The 21838-nt window shown below is 42.6% G+C and overlaps 1 protein-coding gene across 9 annotated transcripts in view; it reads right to left on the minus strand.

Annotated features, from left to right (window-relative positions):
* Positions 1 to 1312: 1312 nt before the first annotated feature.
* Positions 1313 to 21838, minus strand: part of cabin1 (calcineurin binding protein 1) — a 37183-nt gene continuing 16657 nt past the window's right edge. For 4 of the 9 annotated variants that reach the window (XM_035998018.1, XM_035998002.1, XM_035997998.1 and 1 more), the window contains 10 exons: positions 21568 to 21681; positions 18261 to 18377; positions 14432 to 14595; positions 14241 to 14337; positions 13444 to 14127; positions 10195 to 10269; positions 5992 to 6253; positions 3417 to 3575; positions 3044 to 3246; positions 1313 to 2945 (listed from right to left, as the gene is read on the minus strand). In XM_035998018.1, the coding sequence (XP_035853911.1) occupies positions 2802 to 2945; positions 3044 to 3246; positions 3417 to 3575; positions 5992 to 6253; positions 10195 to 10269; positions 13444 to 14127; positions 14241 to 14337; positions 14432 to 14595; positions 18261 to 18377; positions 21568 to 21681 (2019 nt within the window). In that variant the 3' untranslated portion in view covers positions 1313 to 2801. The remainder of the gene's footprint in view (positions 2946 to 3043; positions 3247 to 3416; positions 3576 to 5991; positions 6254 to 10194; positions 10270 to 13443; positions 14128 to 14240; positions 14338 to 14431; positions 14596 to 18260; positions 18378 to 21567; positions 21682 to 21838) is intronic. The other 5 variants (XM_035997994.1, XM_035997999.1, XM_035997996.1 and 2 more) reach the window with 5 other exon arrangements.

Here is a 21838-nt window from a genome sequence, read left to right on the forward strand (position 1 = left end):
ACCCGTCATTGACATAATGCATTTCCTAGCCCCTTACCCTAACCTTAACCATCACAACTAAATGCCTAACCTTAACCCTTACCATAACCTAATTCTTACCCTAATCCTAAAATCAAGTCTTAACCCTCAAACAGCCCTTTAACCTTGTGGGGTCCAGCATTTTGGGCCCGGTTTTTGGACCCCACGAATATAGTAAAACAAGCACACCCACCCACCCACCCACACAAAATGAGCCGTCCCTGTTATATGTTATGTGTCCATGTGTGGCTCTGACTGACCTGTGTTTTAGTTAGTATCCATCACCTTCCTCTTTACAGAATACTGGGACATCTTCTGGCCGCCGTCAGCCCTGGAAGCATGCGGATGTTCCATCACGTCCAAGAATCACCTGAAGGTCTCTTAGAAACTAATATAAAACGACAAACAAAACAAAATGAACGTTAACGCCAAACCTCATTAGGCTGGTTTTAGCCTTTTCATTTTAAAAACTAAAGTTGCTCAATCGCTTAACAAAAACAGTCTTCTTTGACAGGAAGTTCATGCATCATAACTAACTCTTTATACTCTTTTGTAATGCACTTGTCCATGCCCCTTTATGTACTTTTATGCCGCCCTCTTAAAAACTGTTTACGTGGTTAAACAAAGAGAAATGAAATTAGGATGCATATATATATACACACTTCATCTTGATACAGGAGTGTTGTCCGCTAAAGCATTACAGCAGTGAACTAAAGGAGAAATGCTACTGTCAAATTATGAGTACAATTTTATTTTCCTGGTTCATATTAATATTAATTCTTGAATCTAAATTAAGCTGTGTGGATAAAGCTGTAATTTTCAGTTGCTATTCTTTTTTTGCTGAGTTTTACATGTTGTGAATTATGATAAAAGGTAGTCAAACTGGTAGTTAACTTAGAGTCTTGCTTCTGTCCACTTTCATACATTATACATGTAACGTCATAGGTTAGCATCTTAACAAATGTCTGTTGTCAGGCAACTGTGCTTAAGTAGTTCTACTGTACATGTTGTAGGATGCTGCTGGTACTTTTGCTCTATAGATAAATGTTGAGAATGTTGAAAGAATTTTAAGCATCAGTACACATTATGTGTCCATATGTCTTATAATAAACCATAGTTACAGCAGTAACAGATGGTGCTACCTAACTATTTTTTCTCAGAAGCCCAGGAGGTCTGAGCTGTGCTGAGAGTTCAGTTCATACAGACGACAAATAAAAACCATCGTCTCACCAGAGGCAAGGACCCATGTTGATAAATCTGGATGATATTAAGCAGCACACAGAACAAATATTGGGTTTCTCAAATATATTTTTGGTTTGACATCTATAATGCATTCAGTCCAGACAGAATAGAAGGGGAGAGCCGAGCCGAGCTGAAGCCCTCAACCCGGTCACTCTTTTTAGCCGTGGTACATTCCAACAAGAATAGAAAAATATGTTACACCAAAGAAATAAACAAAAACAAAATACAAAACTTTTTTCTTTTTATCAAGGGTGATAGTTTACAATTATTCATTTGAGTCCTTTCCCAAAAATTATTTTTTAGACGGCTTTCGAGAAACAATCAGTAAACATCTTTCTTTTTATAGAAAACAATCTGTACAAAACATTCTGCTGTCTTCCTCTGAGTTAAGCTAGAATTGTGACACATTTACCAAAATGGTTTCAATGGAAAGGCATCTGTATTAGAAAGTCTTCCTCTGCGTGCATTTCAATTCCACTGAAAATCAGGAGCGAGCGATTCTCCTGGCGGCGAGTCGCTTCCCGAGTTGACTCGAAATGGAAGCGACCCTCACCTTAATGTTTACACTCGCACACAAGCACACGCACTTCTCCAGCTTAATACTCAACCCATTAAAAGGCCAAACACATTGGAAAGATATTTGCATTGTGATATGTACAAAAGCTAATTCATGATAACTGAAAACCCCTTTCCATTTCATTCAGATCAGTGCTGGTGACAGGACGGCTTCCTGGTAAGAACGGTTCCTCTTAGCTACAAATGCACACCAAAAAAAAAGAAAAAAAGAAATATATATAGGACAAAATATTACAAGAATACAAAATAATAGCACAAAGTTAAGTGCTAGCTGAAAAGCATCCCAAACGTTAGTGTAAACATTTCTGCTACAGGTTGTGAGGCTGTGTGGCCCGTTGGCTCCACAGACGAACCTCGAATGCAGCCGATTGTCTTTATTTCACCCTTGTGTTGATTCAACTATATTATGTACCGATGTAATGTATCTTGCAGATGAAATTCTCATGCCAAAGTAAGTGATCGAAAGTGGTGGACAGCAGGCACATGCTCCTGAGCATCAGTCCAAACCGAGGCACCTCAGATTGGTGAGTTCTCAGACGAAGATTTAGCTGCAGTTAGCACAGAACATAAATAAAAACAAAAACACGGGACTGGTTGGCTTTAAAGGCTGAAAGGCCTTGTTGCCAGATCCAGTGAACGGTGGGGTGCAGGAGAGCTCGATAAGTTAATGTGTGATATGCATAAATGGCACATTATAGATGCTGTGAGACTAAAGCCATCGTCGTCTGCCATTTACGCCATCGCTGCAGACAAGCAGAGAAACACGGTGACATGACAGGCGATGAGTATACTGCATTTTTCTAGTTTGGGAGTGCTTTTTCTGTAATGCACATGAGGGAGCAATAGCATCAACGTGGACAGCTGCTGCAGTGACGTGTACCGTTCCTTTTTAAGACAGGGGCCACAGGGTTTGGCAGCGTGACAAAAGGCCTTGTTCAATTTCAGCACACACAGCCTCGAGGGGCTCAGACGTCCATGTAATCGTCCTCCTCGTCCGACTCGCTCTCCAGAGACGACTCCTGGCTGGATGTCTCCTGCACCTCCAGCGCCGGCTGGCTCAGGGTGTCCTTTTTGACTGTGGCTGCAGACTGAGATGACAGGATGACGTTCTGTACAGGGGCAGAGAGAAGGGCTCACTGTTGAGTGTGGTTGAAACACCTGCATGTACGGTTATGCAGAAACACATATTTAGAGTCAAATGGCGTACCTTGAGTCTCTGTTTGGTTTCCTCTGAGATGCTGCCTTTGGGGGAGAGAAGTGTGGGTGTTGGAGGCGTTACTGTGATTTCTGGCGGAAACTTGGTAACGGTGGAAGGGATGAAAAGCTTTGGCATGTTGGCTGGGACGCGGGAGCGGATTCGGCTGGGGTCTGGAAGCTTTGACTGCTCGTCGCTGGCATACTGCTGCTGGTCTGAAAGAGACAAATAAGAGGACATTTTTAAATATTAGAACATCTTCAAGGCACATGAAGTAACTGAAAGTCCTGCTAGGCACTGTTTGTATTGGAATATCATCTACTCAACCTGTGTGTCCTACTGTGGCCTTTTATTTCCATCACACTTTTATTTAAAAGGTTCTGACCTGGGCAAGGTTGTGCGGTGCTACATGAGGCCGTTTCCTCCTGGAACCAGCCTGCCGACGACTCTTGCCCCTGGGATACAGTGGCGAGTTTCATCTGATGACAAAGGTGCGACTCCTGCTGTCGGTACGAAAGTCCCTCCGAGGGCTCCTCCCGCTCCTCTGTGGGCACAAACAATACACATGTTGACGCTATGCCATCAACATTGGGCCCCCCACAGAATTAGGCATCTTCACAATATTTGTACTTCTTCACAAAAACACATAATTAATGATCTAATCGGATGGATCCCTTGCCAACAAAGTTAATGGCAGGAGATGCGGTGACATAAGACACAACCACTAATCAAGCATGGACAGTTTCTAAGCCATAGTGAGTAAAGATGACAGTATTCTGATGTAGAAATTCAACAATAGCATGTTCATGTTAATATTTATTGGCAGACAATTAACTGACAACACCTTTTCCTTCATTAGACAGCTATCTGAGTATATGTCAACTGACTGCAAATTTCCTCCTGCAGCTCAGACAGAGACAAATGAAAACAAAAATGATCTAATACTCTCTCAGGCTGCTCCACTTATGTTGCCCAGGAAACCATTATATAATACAGTGCTGCAAGGTTACTTAATGCTACCTCGTGTGTGTGTGTGTGTGTGTGTGTGTGTGTGTGTGTGTAAATACACCTGTATCTGTAACTTATGCAACTGCTTCAAAGGTCATCCAACTGTATTAATTTGAGGAAATCTTAATAGATCCACACCAATAAATACTAATGGCTAATGGTTAAACACACTTTCAGTGAACTGGATTTATGATGAAAAATCTGCTTGCAATGGCTTGTTACAATTCCCCGCTGTGTAGATGCAAATATAGTTGATAAGATGCACTCAGGCTAAGCTGAAATAGAGCTCCGTAGAGTTTGCTGTGAAGCAGCATTGTAAGTTTCTAATTAAATAGAGAAACAAGATGAATACTGATGTGTAGCTGCAGAGATCTCTGCCTGACAGCTAATGTCCACCCATCCATCCATCCATCTACGTCCGCTTATCCGGGGTCGGGTTGTGGGGGCAGCAGCTCCAGCAGGGGACCCCAAACTTCCCTTTCCCGCGCCACATTAGCCAGCTCTGACTGGGGGATCCCGAGGCGTTCCCAGGCCAGGTTGGAGATAAAATCCCTCCACCTAGTCCTGGGTCTTCCCCGAAGCCTCCTCCCAGCTGGACGTGCCTAATGTATTAAAGTGTTTAGCATAAAGTGCAAAGCATCTTTTTTGTTTTCCTATGGTTCTTAATTGCTCTTTATGTTTTATGTTACGCCCGTTGAATTGCCTTGTTGCTGAAATGTTCTATATAAATGAAGCTGCCTTGAGGGGATTTTTCACTCACAAAAATAGAAAAATTGAATTTGCTCAAAAATGTGACCTCAGTAATCAGTAATGTTTGCCTTTACGTGAATTATTGTGTGAGAGGGATACATAAAATGTCGAGTTATTATATGATTTTATATTAATTTGAGTTATTTATGTGTATATATATTCCTTAAATGTGTACTGTATGCTTCATTTTTTTAAACAAGTGGCCAATCATTCTAGTACAGCACCCATAGCTGGTTGTCAGTGTAGGTCAGATGTTTTTTGCTTGATTTACAGTAGATTTGAAGTAAAGTCCATGTAATACAACATTCCTTAGGCTCATGCATCTTTAAAAGCGTGTTACCTGCAAGATGTCTAGATATCAAAGAGGTCAAATTAGGTTACAAAAGATTGCGGTAAAAAGCCCATGTCTATTATTAGCTGAAAATGAGCCAAAAACCGGAGAGCCCAATTGGAAGAGAGACAAATGCAAACGCTCCACTGTCTGGGCATGTATCTGACAGAAATAGAGAAAGCTGCCTCAACAACAATAGGATTGCCTTCAGTCTCTAAATGCCGTTTACTGCCCCCCAGTGGCTCAACCTGCCTCATACAACAATCTAATGATTGTCAAAACATTCTAAATAAGAATTAAATCTAATAACTATAAAGAAACATACACTACCACATAATACAAATTGAAGATTCAAGCTCACAGGTTGAGTTAGTATTTTTCTTTTTTTTTTTTTATCAGGGGGGGGATTCAGACTGAAGACACTGGGTTCAAGAATTGCATCTTTGTTGAAACAGCAAGCCAGAATATTCACGATGAGTCTCTGCCAAACCCCCTCAGAAGCTCAGAGAAAGAGTCACAATCTGGAGGACACCGATTCCAAAAACTCTTGTGTTGACAAAACCCAAAAGGCAAAATATAAGGAGAGCAGAGTCTGCTGTTATGTAACAGATCTGTGGAAGTCCACAGGCGCCCCCTGCTGGCCACATGGACTAAAGCACTTTAGGATCTTTACAAACTGAACGGACAACTGCAAACCTTCACCTTAACACTAGTTTTACACTACACCAGCATTATTACCAATTTCAACCAAAAGAGCATTTTATCTCTAAATTCTTCCAAGCTTTAGAGAGTGCAATAACTTGAATATGTGTGTACATTAAACAGACATATATACACACGTGTACATGTGTTGTGGTGGAGGCCACTGTACCTGTGTGTGGTAGGAAGGCCATGGCTGCAGCAGGGAGGCTAGCTGCTCTCCGGTGCTGTGCCTGATCGTGGAAGCCCGAAGCTTGAGGTCTGGACAACTTGCTCAGCGGCTCGTACGCCACTTTGGTCTGACCCTCCGTGCTGGACAGCGGGTGGCAGGCGGCGTGGCTGAGCAGGACAGGAGTCGGCAGGGAGGCGGGGAAGAAGAGGTCTCGGTGCTCCTTGGTGTACTTGGGTGTGGTCGGGGCATCGCCTGCAGCCTGCTGGAGACAGAAGAAGGGCAGTGGTTGTGAGGAGGTGGGATCCCTCTGCAGCGTTAACCCTCCTCTGAGAACTGTACATCCTCCCTGGAGACAGAATCTGGCTAGAGACTCAGAGCCAGAGAAACAGAGTGAGCCACAGTCGATACCACAACACATCAGCAATATCAGTCTAGGCTCTGACACACTAGCAGTAATGAAATCCTTTACAGAGTTGCGATGTCGTCCCCCCAGGGGTTTAGAGGCTTACTTTGTGTGCTGGATTCAGTGTTGGGATCTCAGCTCTACACCACGCTACATCCCTCTGAGCCACTTTCCCGTGTGTCCTTTTGAGGACCACTTACAAACACAAGAGCTGCACAAACAACCTGTGACAAGAGCCGCCCTGCTCCCACAGCCGCTGTCATGGCAACACCGAGGAGCACAGAATACACCTTCTCTAGTTTTCAATTTAAAATGGATGAAAAGTTGGATGAAAACTAACATTCATCCACCTGTAAAACCAGCTCTTCAGTCTAATGTATGAGCTGTGGCAATATGTAACTAGCTAAAGAAATAATTGTATATCCAGTGGAATTGTACTGCCTTAATTATGCCAGCACGTGAATAGGACTTCAGATTTACCACAGGGAGTGCTCCTATGTCAGAGGTACATTTGATTATAAAATGTCTTCCAGTTTTGTCAAGATTTGAAAAGCCGAGAGGCAACGTTCAGTACCACACTACTGCCATGACAAGCCGGTTTTGACAGATGCAGCATGCTAGCTCAAGATAATTTGGCAATAACAGAGCTCTCATACCATTTTTCTCAGGCTCTCTGCTGGGAGTTTAAGTCAAATTGTGCTCTGAATCACAGCTGTATATGATGGATCTCCCAACGGGATTCACACAGCAGAGAACAGGCAAAACCAAACAGACGGTAGCCTTCCGAAAACTTGGACAGATCCTTCAGCTTAACACAGAGCAGCTTCAAGCACGCATCAGCTCCACAGCCCACTTGGATGATTCAGAGCTCATGAATTAAACATCGCCAACAAAGACACCAACAAGTCAGCTGGACCGTGTGTGTATTTGAAAAAAAACACTGTACCTGAGAGAATTCCAGCACATACATGGCATGCAGCCAGCCTGTAGGTTCCTCAAGTGTTTACTGTGTGGTGGTGAGAGTGGGCTGCTGGCAGCCAGACCGAGGACCCACAACGTGAATTGAAAGATGGTTATGTGTAATTATCGAGATGGGGCTTTAAATCAGATTAGAGCAGCTGTGTTCAGGTTTGGTCATCTTTCCAACACAATTGAAAGACCGGCCAAGCGAACATTTCAATTGAATTGCCTGCCAATACGGGACATACACCACAGCTCCTTTGTGAAGCAAATGTCCATATTCTTTGATGCGTAACACCTCAACATTCTTCCAAGCCTGCTGATACACAGGAGGAGAGACTGGAGTGTTTTAATGAAGCACCCTCCAAGTATCTCAAAGAGCTGCTCCATCTCAAGATTATGAAAATATACCAGGCGTTTATTGAGTGACAGTAACAAAGAGCCTTGTCATGCTTTCCTCCTGATATGGCATCGAACTAAGGGGGAGCAAACAATACACAGGGCGCAACACGGCCAATTTTCCAGCTGAGCACTATGCGAGCAGATCTCGCTCTGCACTTGTGGGGGCTTGAAGGGACATGGTTGAAATCTGTAAGAGGCAGGCAAGAATGTTTCATGCCCTCGAGCTGAGAACTCCAAGGTGCCTACTCACATTTCCCACTACAAACAAGTGCAACCAAATAAAAAAAACACGGCAGGAGCTGGTGGCACAATAATTGCACATAAACAGCAGTTAGATCATACTGCAGAAAAAGCTAATACGCAGAAGCATCTTTTCAGCATCAAGGGAAAACAAGAACACGCACATGCAGGCTAATTATCATAACATCTAACAAGTCTCCACGTTTACCTGACAATTATGCCAGCAATCACATTTAGCTGACAACTGGAGAAAACTGGAAAGTGTTTGGTTAAGACTCCACATACAGTGCTGCTCATGAGTTTAGGAACCCATGCTAAAGTTGACTAAAAAAAGAGGAATAAAACTATACCTAGAGATTGGCATGGTTTTATTTCAGTTAAACTAATAGCTAGTTTGATTTGCATTGAGAGATGATTTTATGGAAAGTACCCCATGCCACTCTCTAGGTATGGTGAAGGGTATGTGATGATGTGGGGCTATTTTAATTCCAAAGGCCAAGGGAACTTTATCAGGATGCATAGTATCCTGGATCCATGAAATAACTGGCCTTTAAAAATAAAAATCTGCCTGCCTCTATGGGAATTTAACATAGGGGTGTCTACTTATGCCTCCTGTATTTTAAGGAAGAACATTTATTTATTTACGATACATTATTCATTCACAAAGAAAAGGTGTGTCCTTAAAGGTTGGATTTTTCCCAATTTCTGTAATTAAGGCATTAAGATCAATATCCAAAAGATGATTTTTTTATTCCTCTTTTTAGTCAACTTTAGCATGGGTTCCTAAACTCATGAGCAGCACAGTCTAAGATTTTAACTATTAGTCACCAGTTGAATAGTGAGTGAAATAAAAACTTTATTATTATTGCATTTCGGGCGGACATGAAGTGCATCAAGGTGTTATAGAGATTTTTTACAAGTAAACTGATTTCAAAAGTGCCCACACAGCCGTTTCTGTAAATAAAGATTCTAATTCCAGCTCTGTGCCTCATCTGCACCATCATCTCTGTGTCGTGTGTTTATGCGTGAAAATGAGACAAATGAATGTAACAGACAAAACTAACAAAGGCAACAAAAAGATTCATGCAGAAAATGAGATGATGCGATCAGTGAACTAGGAAAACAGAGATTTATCTGCCCACAGCTACTTCTCATGAGCCTGAGGTTCAGGGAACATCACCGTGACAACAGGATGTGGGCAGAGATACCCTTGTTGATTGTGTGGGCAGGAGGAGGGATATGAGGAAGGGGAAGTCACCGACACAGGATGAGGCCGAGCAGCTTATAATTCAATGAAGAATATGAGTACTGAATACAAAGCTGAGCTAATAGTTGGTTTAGCACCAGCTGAACCAATTAGAGTTACTACAATTAGACACACATATTTATGTATTTAGATAATTCTGTCACTTTGTCTTTTGCCTGTGCAGATTATCAACGTGCATTCCGATGCTCAGTTGAAACCAGCGACGAGTTTAACTACGGAGTGAGGCTGAAGGGACATTCACACCACGCTTTGGGCTATATTTAACACTGGCAGGCTAAAGCCTGAAGTTATTCATGTTTAGCACATCTTACTACAGATGCTGCATGCTAATTCCCCACATATTACACAACGACAAAACATCTATTCTTAAACTTGCTATTATAGGCTAAACAGCAGACAAGTAAAATTAGCATTCAACCTACTTGGATTGGCAGATGGGTGGGGTGTGCAACATCGGGACAACTCAGATACATATTTTTAGCTTGGCTGTTAAAGCATAAGTTTGCCATGCTGGAGACCAGGCTTTAATTAATCTCAAGTATGTCAGTAAGGTGCCATGATGGTCGCAGCTTTTCCCTGATATTTTCTGCTTGGTTAAACTTTTACCTGCTGCAATCAAAAACAGAGTTGTGGATATTTTCTTTTGCTATTCGTTTAAAAGGCTACGTAAAACAGTGACACTGAAATACTGCTGCTGCTTCATAAACTTGTCTCGAGTAAAGCCTTAAATCCTCGAAGCTTTACCATGTAAGACCGATTTCATTACACAAGGGCGAATAGACAAGTATTTGGCATCAACTTGGATGAAACAGGGATAGATAGAACATTTAGCTCTCTATATAAATGTTAACTATAGTATGATCTACGTTGCACAAGGCCGACAAGGTAGCAGAAGGACGTCAGATGAGCGTGCAGTGTTGAAGTGTTTTACCTGTCTTTGGGCAGAAGTGGCCAACTGTATCTGGCAGAACTTCACAGCTTGGTCCAGGGCTACATCCTCATCAACCTGAGACAGGAGAACAGGCAGAACAAGGACATTAGAGCAGAGCAACACATCTTCATATGCTCGTGGTTATAATCCACACTGTCAAATCTTTTCACACATCTTTTTTTTTTATCTTCAGTAAAACCTCCTGATGCAACACTGGAGCAGTGAGTGTAAACTGCAAATTCATCATACATTTCTGAGGTGACCTCTGCACACATCATGTTAATTACTCACCATTTCTCCACACTAAAGCCAAACAACAACATTTCATATTCATCTATCTATCTATCTATCTATCTATCTATCTCTCTATCTATCTCTCTATCTATCTCTCTATATCTATATCTATATATATCTATCTATATATATCTATATCTATCTATCTATATCTCTATCTCTCTATATCTATATATCTATCTATCTATCTCTATATATCTATCTCTATCTATATCTATCTATCTATCTATATCTCTATCTATATCTATCTATCTATCTATATCTATATCTATCTATCTATCTATCTATCTATCTATATCTATATATCTATATATATATATATATATATATATCTATATCTATATATATATAGATATATATATATATAGATATAGATATATCTATATATATCTCAAAGCAAGTAGGATGTCTTCTGACTCTGATCATAGCACCAGCAAAGAAAGGGCTCACATGAAGGTCCTGTACAGCGAGTGGATGTGTGGGAGTTAGCGAGCGTAGCTACAGCCCCACCATCGTACACGCAGCAGTAATCTTGTTCACACAGCTGTTATGTTCCCTCCAGCAGCCTGTTGGATGCAGTGGTTCAGGGACCCCCAAAGGGAGGGATTTTACAGTAGCCTCATTCTAGTTTTGAAATGATGCCAATAAGTAAATGGACTGAGTCAATGTTCAGTGCATCACAAAGGACAGCCCTCTGCTTTCAATTTGTGTCTAGCTCACTGCAAACCTTCCTTGCCAAAGCACATACAGTTGCCAGCGATGACTTATCGCATAACTTCACTATTACTTTTACAATGAGACGTCAATAAAACTGTTCACCTAATATGGCAGGACATACTGTATTCTTAATTTTTTTTTTTTTTTAAAGATTCTTTTTTTGGGCATTTTTGGCCTTTAACTGAGTGAAGACAGGAAAGGGGAGAGGAAGGGGGGGGACGGCATTTATGGGGCACACGCTACTGGGTGAGCTAGAGGTCGCTCCAGGACATACGGTTTTCTGATGGCAGGAAATTCTACCAGATTCAGTCTAGAACACCCGATTTAGTGACTCTTCAAATTTACCACCTTAAGAGTGAGCTGAAAGAAAGAAAAATATCTGACTGGAATATGGAGAACTATTAACAAAAACAGAAATAAGGATAAAAAAAGATGCAAGATATAGATCTAAACTATAACCGCATGCAGCTGTGCAATGCAGCAGACCACACAACCACAAAGCGTCTGCAGTTTGTGCAAGTAGGTGCACAAACAGAAGATGCTTCTGGAAAATGTCCAGGGCAGGCATATTAATTGCACAACTCATTTGATGACAGGAAACACGTCGTGGCTGGTTATAGCTACTCTCTGGGTGTGTCTGAGAAATTATTCTCTTTGCTGTCTCTTAAAGAGCAAAGAAAAAACATCCTAGCTGTAACCCAAGCACAAAACAAAAGCTACTGAAGCTGGCCCTTCTCATCTGATTTCGTCTTTCCCCTCTTCAGCTGTCCCTCGCCTACTGTGCTCCTACTCCAGCTCTCCCGCATTGCACAGCAAATGACATGGTAACTTCTGTACGGCCAGCATCGATCGTCAGCTCAATATGGCTATATAAGCTGATGTGGGCTGTTGTTCTGCAACTACATCATCAATGCCACAGAAAGCACTGTGTAAAGTTGGACTAATTTTCAACAACCGAGAAACATTTTTTCTTCGAGAGATACGAGGAAACTTCTCGCTTCTTTAACAATTCCTATGCATAACATACATACATAAATAATGATTTATGAATTTCACGTTATATAGATAGCAGTCCTTTTTCTGCTTCTACTATGAACTACGGCCAGTCAGAAGTTACTATAAAGTTATAACAATAATACATTTTGCCTAATGGTCCTAAAATTTCGCAGTCATTTTACAGAGAGATTTTTGTCTCTGGGATGGCACAATGCCACTACACATCTTTACTTTTTGACAAGTTTGATTGGAAATAATAAATAAATCAACAATGACTGATCCACATAAGCTCCCCACCTAGTTGTGACATCATGATGTAATAAATAAATAAATCCCAAATCATCTTAAAAATCCCCAGTGGGGCTACTTTTAGAGTCAGCAGCCTGTTTTAGGAGTAACAGCAGAAGACACTGAGGTTGACTTTGGGTTACTGAAAGTAAAAACAAAACCGCACTATGAGCCATTTCATTTCAGTGTTTGAAAGAGGGAAAGTCCCTCTTCTACAGTGGATGTTGTGTTACTAATTCAGTTAGAAGAGGGGTTTCACAAGCACAATTTATTGTAGGAGGGCTCATATCAAGCATGCATGACTTTGCAAAAGGCGGCAACGGCACCGCGGCGCTCTGAAACCCATCGTTTCCAATGGCTTGCCGCTTCTGCACATGTGACGCATGAGGGTTCAAATACACAGTGGCACAAACCGTGTCACAGCCGCACTACCGCACACCATGCACGTTGCACACACACACAGCGGCAGCTGCAGCCCACCCACCATCGAGTGTGCGGTGGAGAGAGAGGGAAACAGAGAGAGGGAGGCGTAATTGCCGGTGAGTATGAAGTTAGCAGTAACATTATAGCTGTGAACGCAGCACTGCAGTGTGTGTACAGTTTATTTGTTGGTGAAAAAATGCTACAACTCTTCAAGACCCAAGCCAAGATGTGAAAGGGGTTTGCCGGCACGGAACTGGCGACAACTTCAGCACAGGCTCACTAACTGAAGGTGGGCTGATCTTTAAGGTGGACCAGCTGTTCTCATTTTAGTGACAAGCTGCTCCTCCCAAGTTTTGCTTTAGTGACCTCTTGCTCGCTGCAACCGACAACCACCAAGCGTTTGGCAAATAAATTGTGCAATGACATAATATCGTAATTAAATAATCATCTAGCGCTCTGAAAACCCAGGGAAAACCCTGATAATGCTATCTGCGTATGCACAACAAAAAAGATATCCGTGTACATCTTTACCTGTTTTATGAGCATATAAGTCTCTGACATGATCTTCTCAATGCGTGCCAGGTCGTACGTCATGACTTTCTGGCCTTGCTGCCACACCCTATAGGCATCAAGCAGTAGCGTCTTTCCGGACTCCACATCTTCAAGAAGCTTCCTTTTCCTGTTTGGCCTACGTGGTAACCCCTGATCAGTCCCACTGGCTGCCACGGTGACCTTTGGTGCCAACGCTTGGAGCTGCTGCTGCCTGGAGCTGATACTTAGCTCCTCTAGGGACAGCTCTGGTGTCCGACTGCTGTCAGTCGCTTTCTGTTGGGGCTCCGCTGCACTCAGGGAAGTCTCAGCCTCCGCTTGGTTGCCCTGAGAATCTGTGGTAATAGAGGGCCTCATCCAGCGGCCAGTGTCCAGCTCCATGGGTTCCTCCAACCCTGCTTTGTGCCCCTCACTGCCAGCAGTCTCCACCTTGCCAGGATAGATCTCCTGAACTTTACTCCCTTTATCCATGGATGGTGGTGGTGGGGTGAGTTGTGCCTGAGAGGCTTCCCTGGGCCCTGTGTCCGTGACACAGGCTCCCTCTGTGAGTCCAGGCTTCTTAGGCAGTGCATGTTTGCTGTCCTCTGAACTGGGCCTGTTGGATGCGTCCGTTGTGGTCATCTCCCCCATAGAGGGCCCAGGCGCTTTGTGAAGCTGCTCAGACACCTGAAAGAGAACAGAACCTGTCAAAACATGAAGTGGGGGCATGCCAGAGTGGCTCCCAGCTCTTAGTGTGTGTGTGTGTGTGTGTGTGTGTGTGGTGATTTGTGCCTTCTTACCCCAGTGAGACTGTTCAGATTGTCCTCCAGGACTTTTACAGTTAGGAAAAATGCTCTCTTGGCCAAAACCTGGCGATCAACATCCCGTAAATACTTCCTTCATGGAAGACAAAAGGAGCAAGAGGAGAGATGTCATCGAACAAATACATAATAAAAACAGAAACAGCATGACATACAACGTGGGTCCTTACTTTCCCTGGTCAGGGGTTCTCTGTAACATAAAAGAGACTTTCAACAGAGTATCGTGATCCTTAAGCTGAGACAGCACCTCCAGTAAGAGGACAATGGATCGGTTCATATGAGATGCAAAACTTCCGGGGCGATCAATCTCATCTACTGGAATACGCCAGATGCCCTGAAGGTGGAGGAGAAAAAAAGCAAAAAAAAAAAGCAGAATTAAGTTTGACGGTGATACGAACGATAAACTAAAATATTATGTTTTCGAGCAAACTGCTAGTTAAACGTGGCACAAACACACTTGTTGGTGTGGCCTTGGCTTTTAGTTATGGTTCAGTTACACATATTCAAAGTATCTAGGAGGAGTTGCCTTCATGCAACTACTTTCCCATTTTAATGGACAACAGGCCAACAGGCTAATTTGTGAAAGTCTAAATGTATGACTGCTCTATGCTGCTACTCCAGGTCAGACACACGGAAACAAACAGGGACACATGAAAAAAAAAGTGACAGGAAAGAAAGTAGAGGAGAAAGAAGAGGAAGTAATGGGAGGTAAAAACATGGCATTCAATCAAGAAAGCTCTAATGAGGGGATTGGAAAGCCGCAGGAGAGGTGGCTAGCCATGTGGGAGAGGGGGTGGGGGCTTTTTCTCTGGGCGCACATGATAGGCAGCCTCATTAGTGCTCAGCTCTGTCCATGCAATGCAACAGACCAGCAGCCTGGCTGCCAACAAACACAGTCCTCCTTCACAGAAAGCGTGATGAGGTGCTTTTTTTGATGGACGAGTCCACCTTTTTCTGTGAGCACATGTCCTCTCAGCAGGTGGAGCGTGCGAGGTTCTGCTCTCTGAAGCTACTGATGCGAGTGCAGATGGTGGCCTAGGCTGTGTACAGTCATACAGCACATGGCGCAGAGTACAGCTTCTGGCCTCAGAAAATGTGTGCGAGACAAAACAAAGATGACCATATCAGGTTGGAACAAAACAAATGATGGCTCTATCGGCTGCTAAAGGCGCCGGGGAGAGTGGTGCTCCTCCTCACAGAGCGCTGACATTTTCAAAGCAGGAAAGAGAGGCAAAATAAACCTATCAAAACAAATCACATTTCTGAGGATGGACTTTTAGCCTGCTCAGTGTCTGGCCATCTAAAGCGTAATTTAGAAACTCAAGACTCCTGTGTTTACACGCAAGACTTTCTTTAAGAAATCTTAAATCAAGGATGCATTTTCTCATTTTCAGTTCATGAGGGCAACTCAATCTTTTTGTACAGGCATCTGTTCTGATATTGTTGATATATAATAAATCTCTTCTGCTCTGATACAGAGGGTTCAAGCAAGAAACCATTTGTGAGCCTGAAATGATGTGTACAATGTATTGAATTAAGTATTATAGAAATGTAAAACTGCACCATGCCTGAGCCTGAGAACTGTCTGATACAGGAGTCGATTTATTCTGGTGAAATGATCCCAATTCAGAATCAGAAAATGATTTATTTCCAAGTAAGTAACACTTGAACTAGAATTTGCCTTGGTGGTTGGTGCATCACATCACATCTAGTGGTCAACAAAAAAACTCTTGAGAACAAGCGTATGGCTCCAATGCCTGTGTAAAAATAATAGAAAATAATAAGATGTGTTATCATATGATGCAATCAGGCAGGGCTTGGGAAGGTTTTAACCTTTCTATGCACAGAATAGCAAATGCCTCCAACAGGAACGGGACAAACTATGATGAGGGGGTGGGCTCCGCACAGAAAAACAACTCTAATGGAGGAGAGTAGTTCCTCATTAGAGAACTATCCAACCACAGCAAACCTGTTTAGAGAAAGCAGAGCCATGGCTTTACACAGATTATGTTGTAGCACAATAGCTAAAGCAGATTGGTAAGACTTTAACTGCAATGATTTTAAGCATCCCCCCCTTGTTTTTGTGGGAGAAAATATGACCAATGCTTGATATCTTGATATCTAGAGCGGCTACAGCTTTGGCAGATGTAGCTAATACATCACACAAAAATCAGACAGATTCAAGATGCATAACAAACGAGGGATGGACAAGGGATAATTACATGACCAGAGAATCCTTTTGTACAAATGGAATCAGATCTTTCTTCAGATCATTTTCTGTTTCAAAATGGTTTCTCCGTTTGGTTATAGAGGATGAGGAGAACTATTAGAAACATCACATTAAGTAATCCTACTTTGTCACTTATTTATGTATTACAAACAGCAACACAAAGCAATACTTAAGCAGCATGACAAAAAAGGGCAAAAAAAGAGGATGACCAACAGGGAAAAGGAACTGACAGTCCCTCTACTTACTTGTGTAAAAGCCTGAGCCAAAACAGAATGCTGGCTGCCTGCTGAACAACATTTGGAGGAAAATCCTCAACCTGTTGTCTTATCAACTTTATCTACTCATGTATTTACATGCCATCAGTGACAGGAAAGGTACATGCCCAATATATAACCCATGATAAAACTTACTAGGTGCAGGGAAGTTGCACAGTCTCAGTGTTAATGTCTCTTGTAGCAATTAGCAGTCACTAGTGCAGCTTACTGTAACAACAATATCACTATTTCAAACCTAAACTACAACTTTAGAATGAAGATATTTCAAGAATCGAAGATGGCTGGTTACCTGCTAAGGCTACCAGCACTTGGCAGGTGGGTGGTGTAATTTTACATCATACTCCATTCTTCTCCTCACTGTTGCATCTTACATGCAGACATCTGAACAATTAGGACCTTCAGGAGGACTTACTTAAAAGGCATTTCCTTTTGCAGTTCTGTACCATTCGACAAGAGCGCCACTGATTTAAAAAGACCACACTAAAAGTATAACACAAACTCTCAGAAAATGAAACGGGAACTCCGTTCACACAAAAATGAAGAAACTTGCGCTCGATTTTGTAGAAGTCAGAGAGAAAGATAGAAAGCGACTCACCATCACCAAAGAAAGCTACTCCACGGCGCCGGTGTTAGTATTCTTTTGGACGGTTTCCTGCTGGCGGTAGCAGCCCCAGCAGCCCTGGCAGCGCCTCCACCCTGAAAGAGGCTCACGCTCAGAGAGCAAGGGGTGGGCTGCATTTGGGTGCTAGGGCAGCAAGAGCTGCTGGAGAGAAGGAGAGGGAAGCACAGCTGCACACGGCAGTGCAGGAACAGAAGAAGAGGAGAATGGCAGCTGCCTTGGCAGGAGGAGAAACAACGCTGGAGTCAGGGCCCATAAGCTCAGTATGTCACTGACAGACAAGCCGACTCATTCCTCTCCTGCTTTCAAACCCTGCCATCTCAAAACAACAACACCCACGCACTCTATCTCCGCCCTCCCCTGACCCCAGCCTGCTGGAGTTCTCCCTCCTCCCCCCCCCCTTCCTTTCTCTCGCACTACACACAGCGTACAGCCAATCCTCGTAGGCCTTTGCCAGCCAATCGAAAGCAAGCGGAGAAACTCCCGCCCACTATACACCCACACAATACACACACAAACAGAGGAGTTAGAGAGAGAGAGTAATGAGGAAACAGAAAGAGTGCAACAGAGAGAGGAGATGAGTAGAGCGAATAATAGCAAGGGGGAGGGGTAGAGCGTGATCACCCTGAAGACGGAGCAACAGGAAAAGAACAAGAGAACATAAACTGGCTGAAAAATGAACTCAGTGCTACCATATCAATGCAGTGGGAGGCATCAAGAGGATGGCACATCAATAGTGAAAAGAACCAAAACACCTGACAGGTTTCTATGAGTAAAGCCCTCCATTAACCACAGAAACACTGAAGAACCGTGCTGTCTGAACAGATAAGATTGTGTTGTGTACACACAGTATTTCCTCAGCCAACAGCCCTTACCTTCTTCCTTTTCGGTCTTTCAACTCTGGTCGTGTCTCTCCAGCTGGCCACCATAAACATACTAAGCAAACACACCTTGTTTTTCCTGCTTCCTGTTGTGAGTGAGGGAAAAAGCTGCTGAAAAAAAGTCAAGCTCAAGTAAACACAGAGCAGGAGAAGGCAATGGGAAACACACCGACAGCCAGATTTAACCCTCCCAACGTGCAAATCAAAATTCTCTACAAAATGTATTCATTGGGCCAATACTCCTCCCCTAAGAAAGAATAACAAGGTTCTCCTGAGCGGAGCTCCACCTACAGCACATTGCACAGCTGAACACACAAATGTTTGAGTCATACATCAAAAAACGTGGCAAGCAATGCAAGTGTACTGATACTGATCCCCAGAAGACTACCCTACGCTAATATAACAAGACCTTTAAAAAGTTGACATTCATGAATGCTCTTTAGTATTGTATGTTTTTCCGAAAAGTTACAAGACCAGGATGGATCTATTTTCTGAAATGCAGCCAAAAGGACATCCATTTTCTCTGGAGCTTGGTAGAGAGTGAATGTGTGAGTGGGTGGAAAAATATGTAAGCAAGTGTGTGTGTGTGTGTGTGTGTGTGTGTGTATGTATGTATGGAGTGTCTGGTCGGAGGGAGGAGGAAACACCCTGCCAGAGTGAACACACAGGGACTCCTCACGATCACTCAACAGTAGTCCCAAAGAGTATAGAAGTAACAAGAGGCGAAACTCAATAGACCGTTGTGTTGCGCTCAGTCCAAGATGGCGGAGCTGCACTCAATAGAACGTTCCATTGCAACAAACGCACCCATGACCGAGCTGCAGCTTGCAATGGAACCAAAGAGTGTAGAAGTAACGTTACTTCTATACTCTTCGATGGAACGTTCTATACTATACTATACTCTTTGGTAGGCCTAAGCAGCCAGAGGGCCTGGCATTACGTCAGCATTATAACCTATATCATTAGATTTAGATTCTTAACATGCAAACTGGTTCATAAACATACATGTTATCATTTAAATTGTCAAGCAGCCATTAAGTGGCAAAGCATACAAAGAGTCCAAATGTCCTTGTATCACAATACAAATGTATCGCAATAGAGTGCAACATGACATATTACAATATGAATTATTTGTCCGTGAGACTTAGTGACTTAATTCAACAACTACATTATTAGTTTATCATTGGATTAAAAGTAAGCGGGTCCTCCTAGAGAGCAAACAGCTGACAACCCCACCAATAATTAATGCAACACAACCTCATCTGGATCATTTTCTAAACAAGCAATATATGGGTTACGTTTTGCAGGCCCCAGTTGATGTAGCCCAGCCAAAGCAAGAAGGAAAAGTAGGGCATCATGGCCTACATTAGGGAACTCAGTATTCACCAACAGGCTTATTGAGGTGCCTACTCAGCTGAGATTCAAGTCTCCTTGACATTAAAAGGTGCCATATGTTTGATATGTGATCAACACTCCTTGTCAATTTGTGGCAGCTCTCATGCTGGTCATTACTCAAACACATACAACATATCTATCAAACACTGGCGCTGAGTGATTCATCACGCAGCCATTAGCTGAGATTGACATGCCTAAAGGGTCTGGTTTAATATCAACTTCTACCTGGCAAAAAGTGTGTGCTATACAATGCCTTGCTATCCATTTACAATGGGGAAAAAACCTCATCCGCTGTCGCTCTCATGAACTTGACAAAATGAAGGGTGAAAATGATGTTTCCGCAACTTTTTGTTAATGTAATAACTGCCCCAGAACTCAGACTCAATACAAACAGGTATGTTTGATTTTTGTATTGCCCTGTGGTATAGAGGGAGAGGGGGAGGGGGAGAGAGAGAGCGAGCGAGCGAGCGAGAGCGAGAGCAAGCGAGCGAGAGAGCTTCATTTTGGAGGGAACAGTAAAGCTCCAACAGTTGGTATGCCACAGTGGCAGGTTTGCCTCCAGAAGGGGCTCTGTGAGAACCCAGTGGGCACCAGAGCACTGCAGAGCTCTCCTCCAGCTCAGACCTGGCCCACATCACTTCTACAGTCTGTTACCAGAAGCCGTTTGGAGTCATCATTTGACTCTACAGCCTACACAATCAACTATGTCCTAAATAATGTGCAACATGTGACTTATATGTTATGCTGAAATGATGCGACATTCTGCTTGTAATATCTGCCCTGTAACAAAAGTGAGCCTTTAGGCTTCAACAGATCACACAGGAAAGAAATCAAAAAGAACACCACGTTTGCACACATTGAAAAGATATATCTGCTTCAAGTGAAAAGAGTTAAATAAACTGACATGAAGAACAGCTGACAGATTCTGACAGTAATCTCTTCCACTGGAACCCATCAGAGGCCTTGTAATTATTAGAGGCAGATCACTCAACAATTTCCCACTGTGTGACTCCATTTATAGCAGCGCATGTTTCTAGTTATTCCACATTTAGGGATGATTTTTGTGCATCCAATTGAATTATGTGAATAATATGTGTGAAAAGGGGTAAACCTAGCTGTAGTGCGCCAATCATTCGTTCACAGCACACAGCTCATTAGTCACAAACGTGAGGACACACTTCAGTGCACCACAGGTTCTTCCTTTGGGAGTCTTCATTAGCTGCTATTGTGCAGTTAGGTATTATGATAAAGCTAAACTTTAGAGTAAGAAGACGACACATAAGTATTTTATAGTCAGGCACATTGTATGAACAGCGCTTCAGTGTGTATGTGAAACAGGTATTTTGTATGTTTGCAAAAGATTTTTTTTATTCCAAACCTTCCACTAGATGTGAAATAATTCTGTGCATTGATAGTCTGCCAGAGGTGACAAACAACTGAAAAAGAACTGGTAGACCAAGAAGTGAATGACTTTAGTGCAAACATATTTACCCAGCAACTTTGGCTTAACTCAGGTGACAATTTTGCTTCTGGAATAAGACTTTATGTGCCAATATTAAAAAGGCGCTGTGCAGTTATTCATTTATTAGATTACAAGTAGGAATTTCCACTAATTAATTCAGTCAAGGCTAAATCTTCCTCACCAAGCCGATTCTTTCATGTAATACTTGCCTTGAAAGTCACTTTGAGAAACATTACCAACTTTGTTTATACTTTGTAAGTCAGAAAAATGAAATTTTCTGTTACTTCTGCTGCACGTAAAAAAAAAAAAAAGTTAATGAGATCTTAACTATTTTTGGTGTTGCTATTATGGATTAATAAATCCAGTGATGACAGGTGTCTCCATAAGTTCTTAAGCAATGTGTGGTGACATGAAAAAACTTGCAGGCTTGGTGAAATGACTTACATTGAACAGGTTTGTCTTGTTTCTTTCACAGAAAAGTCCTTGTGCTGGCATGTGCTTCAGCTGTTGCCATGGGACACTGCTTCCTAGCAACACATCTCGGGCCCACTGTAGGTTCTGTGGCGGGAAATAAATAAATAAATAAACTGAAGAAAAAAACAAACAAACACATAAACTTGAATGTACACTTTTATATATACACAACAGATTTCCAATTGAGAAACCCAAGGGGATAGCCCTCCTTCATCAGAATAGATTGACAGAAGTGATAAAC

Source organism: Sander lucioperca, chromosome 2, assembly GCF_008315115.2.
Source record: "Sander lucioperca isolate FBNREF2018 chromosome 2, SLUC_FBN_1.2, whole genome shotgun sequence".
Taxonomy (NCBI): Eukaryota; Metazoa; Chordata; class Actinopteri; order Perciformes; family Percidae; genus Sander; species Sander lucioperca.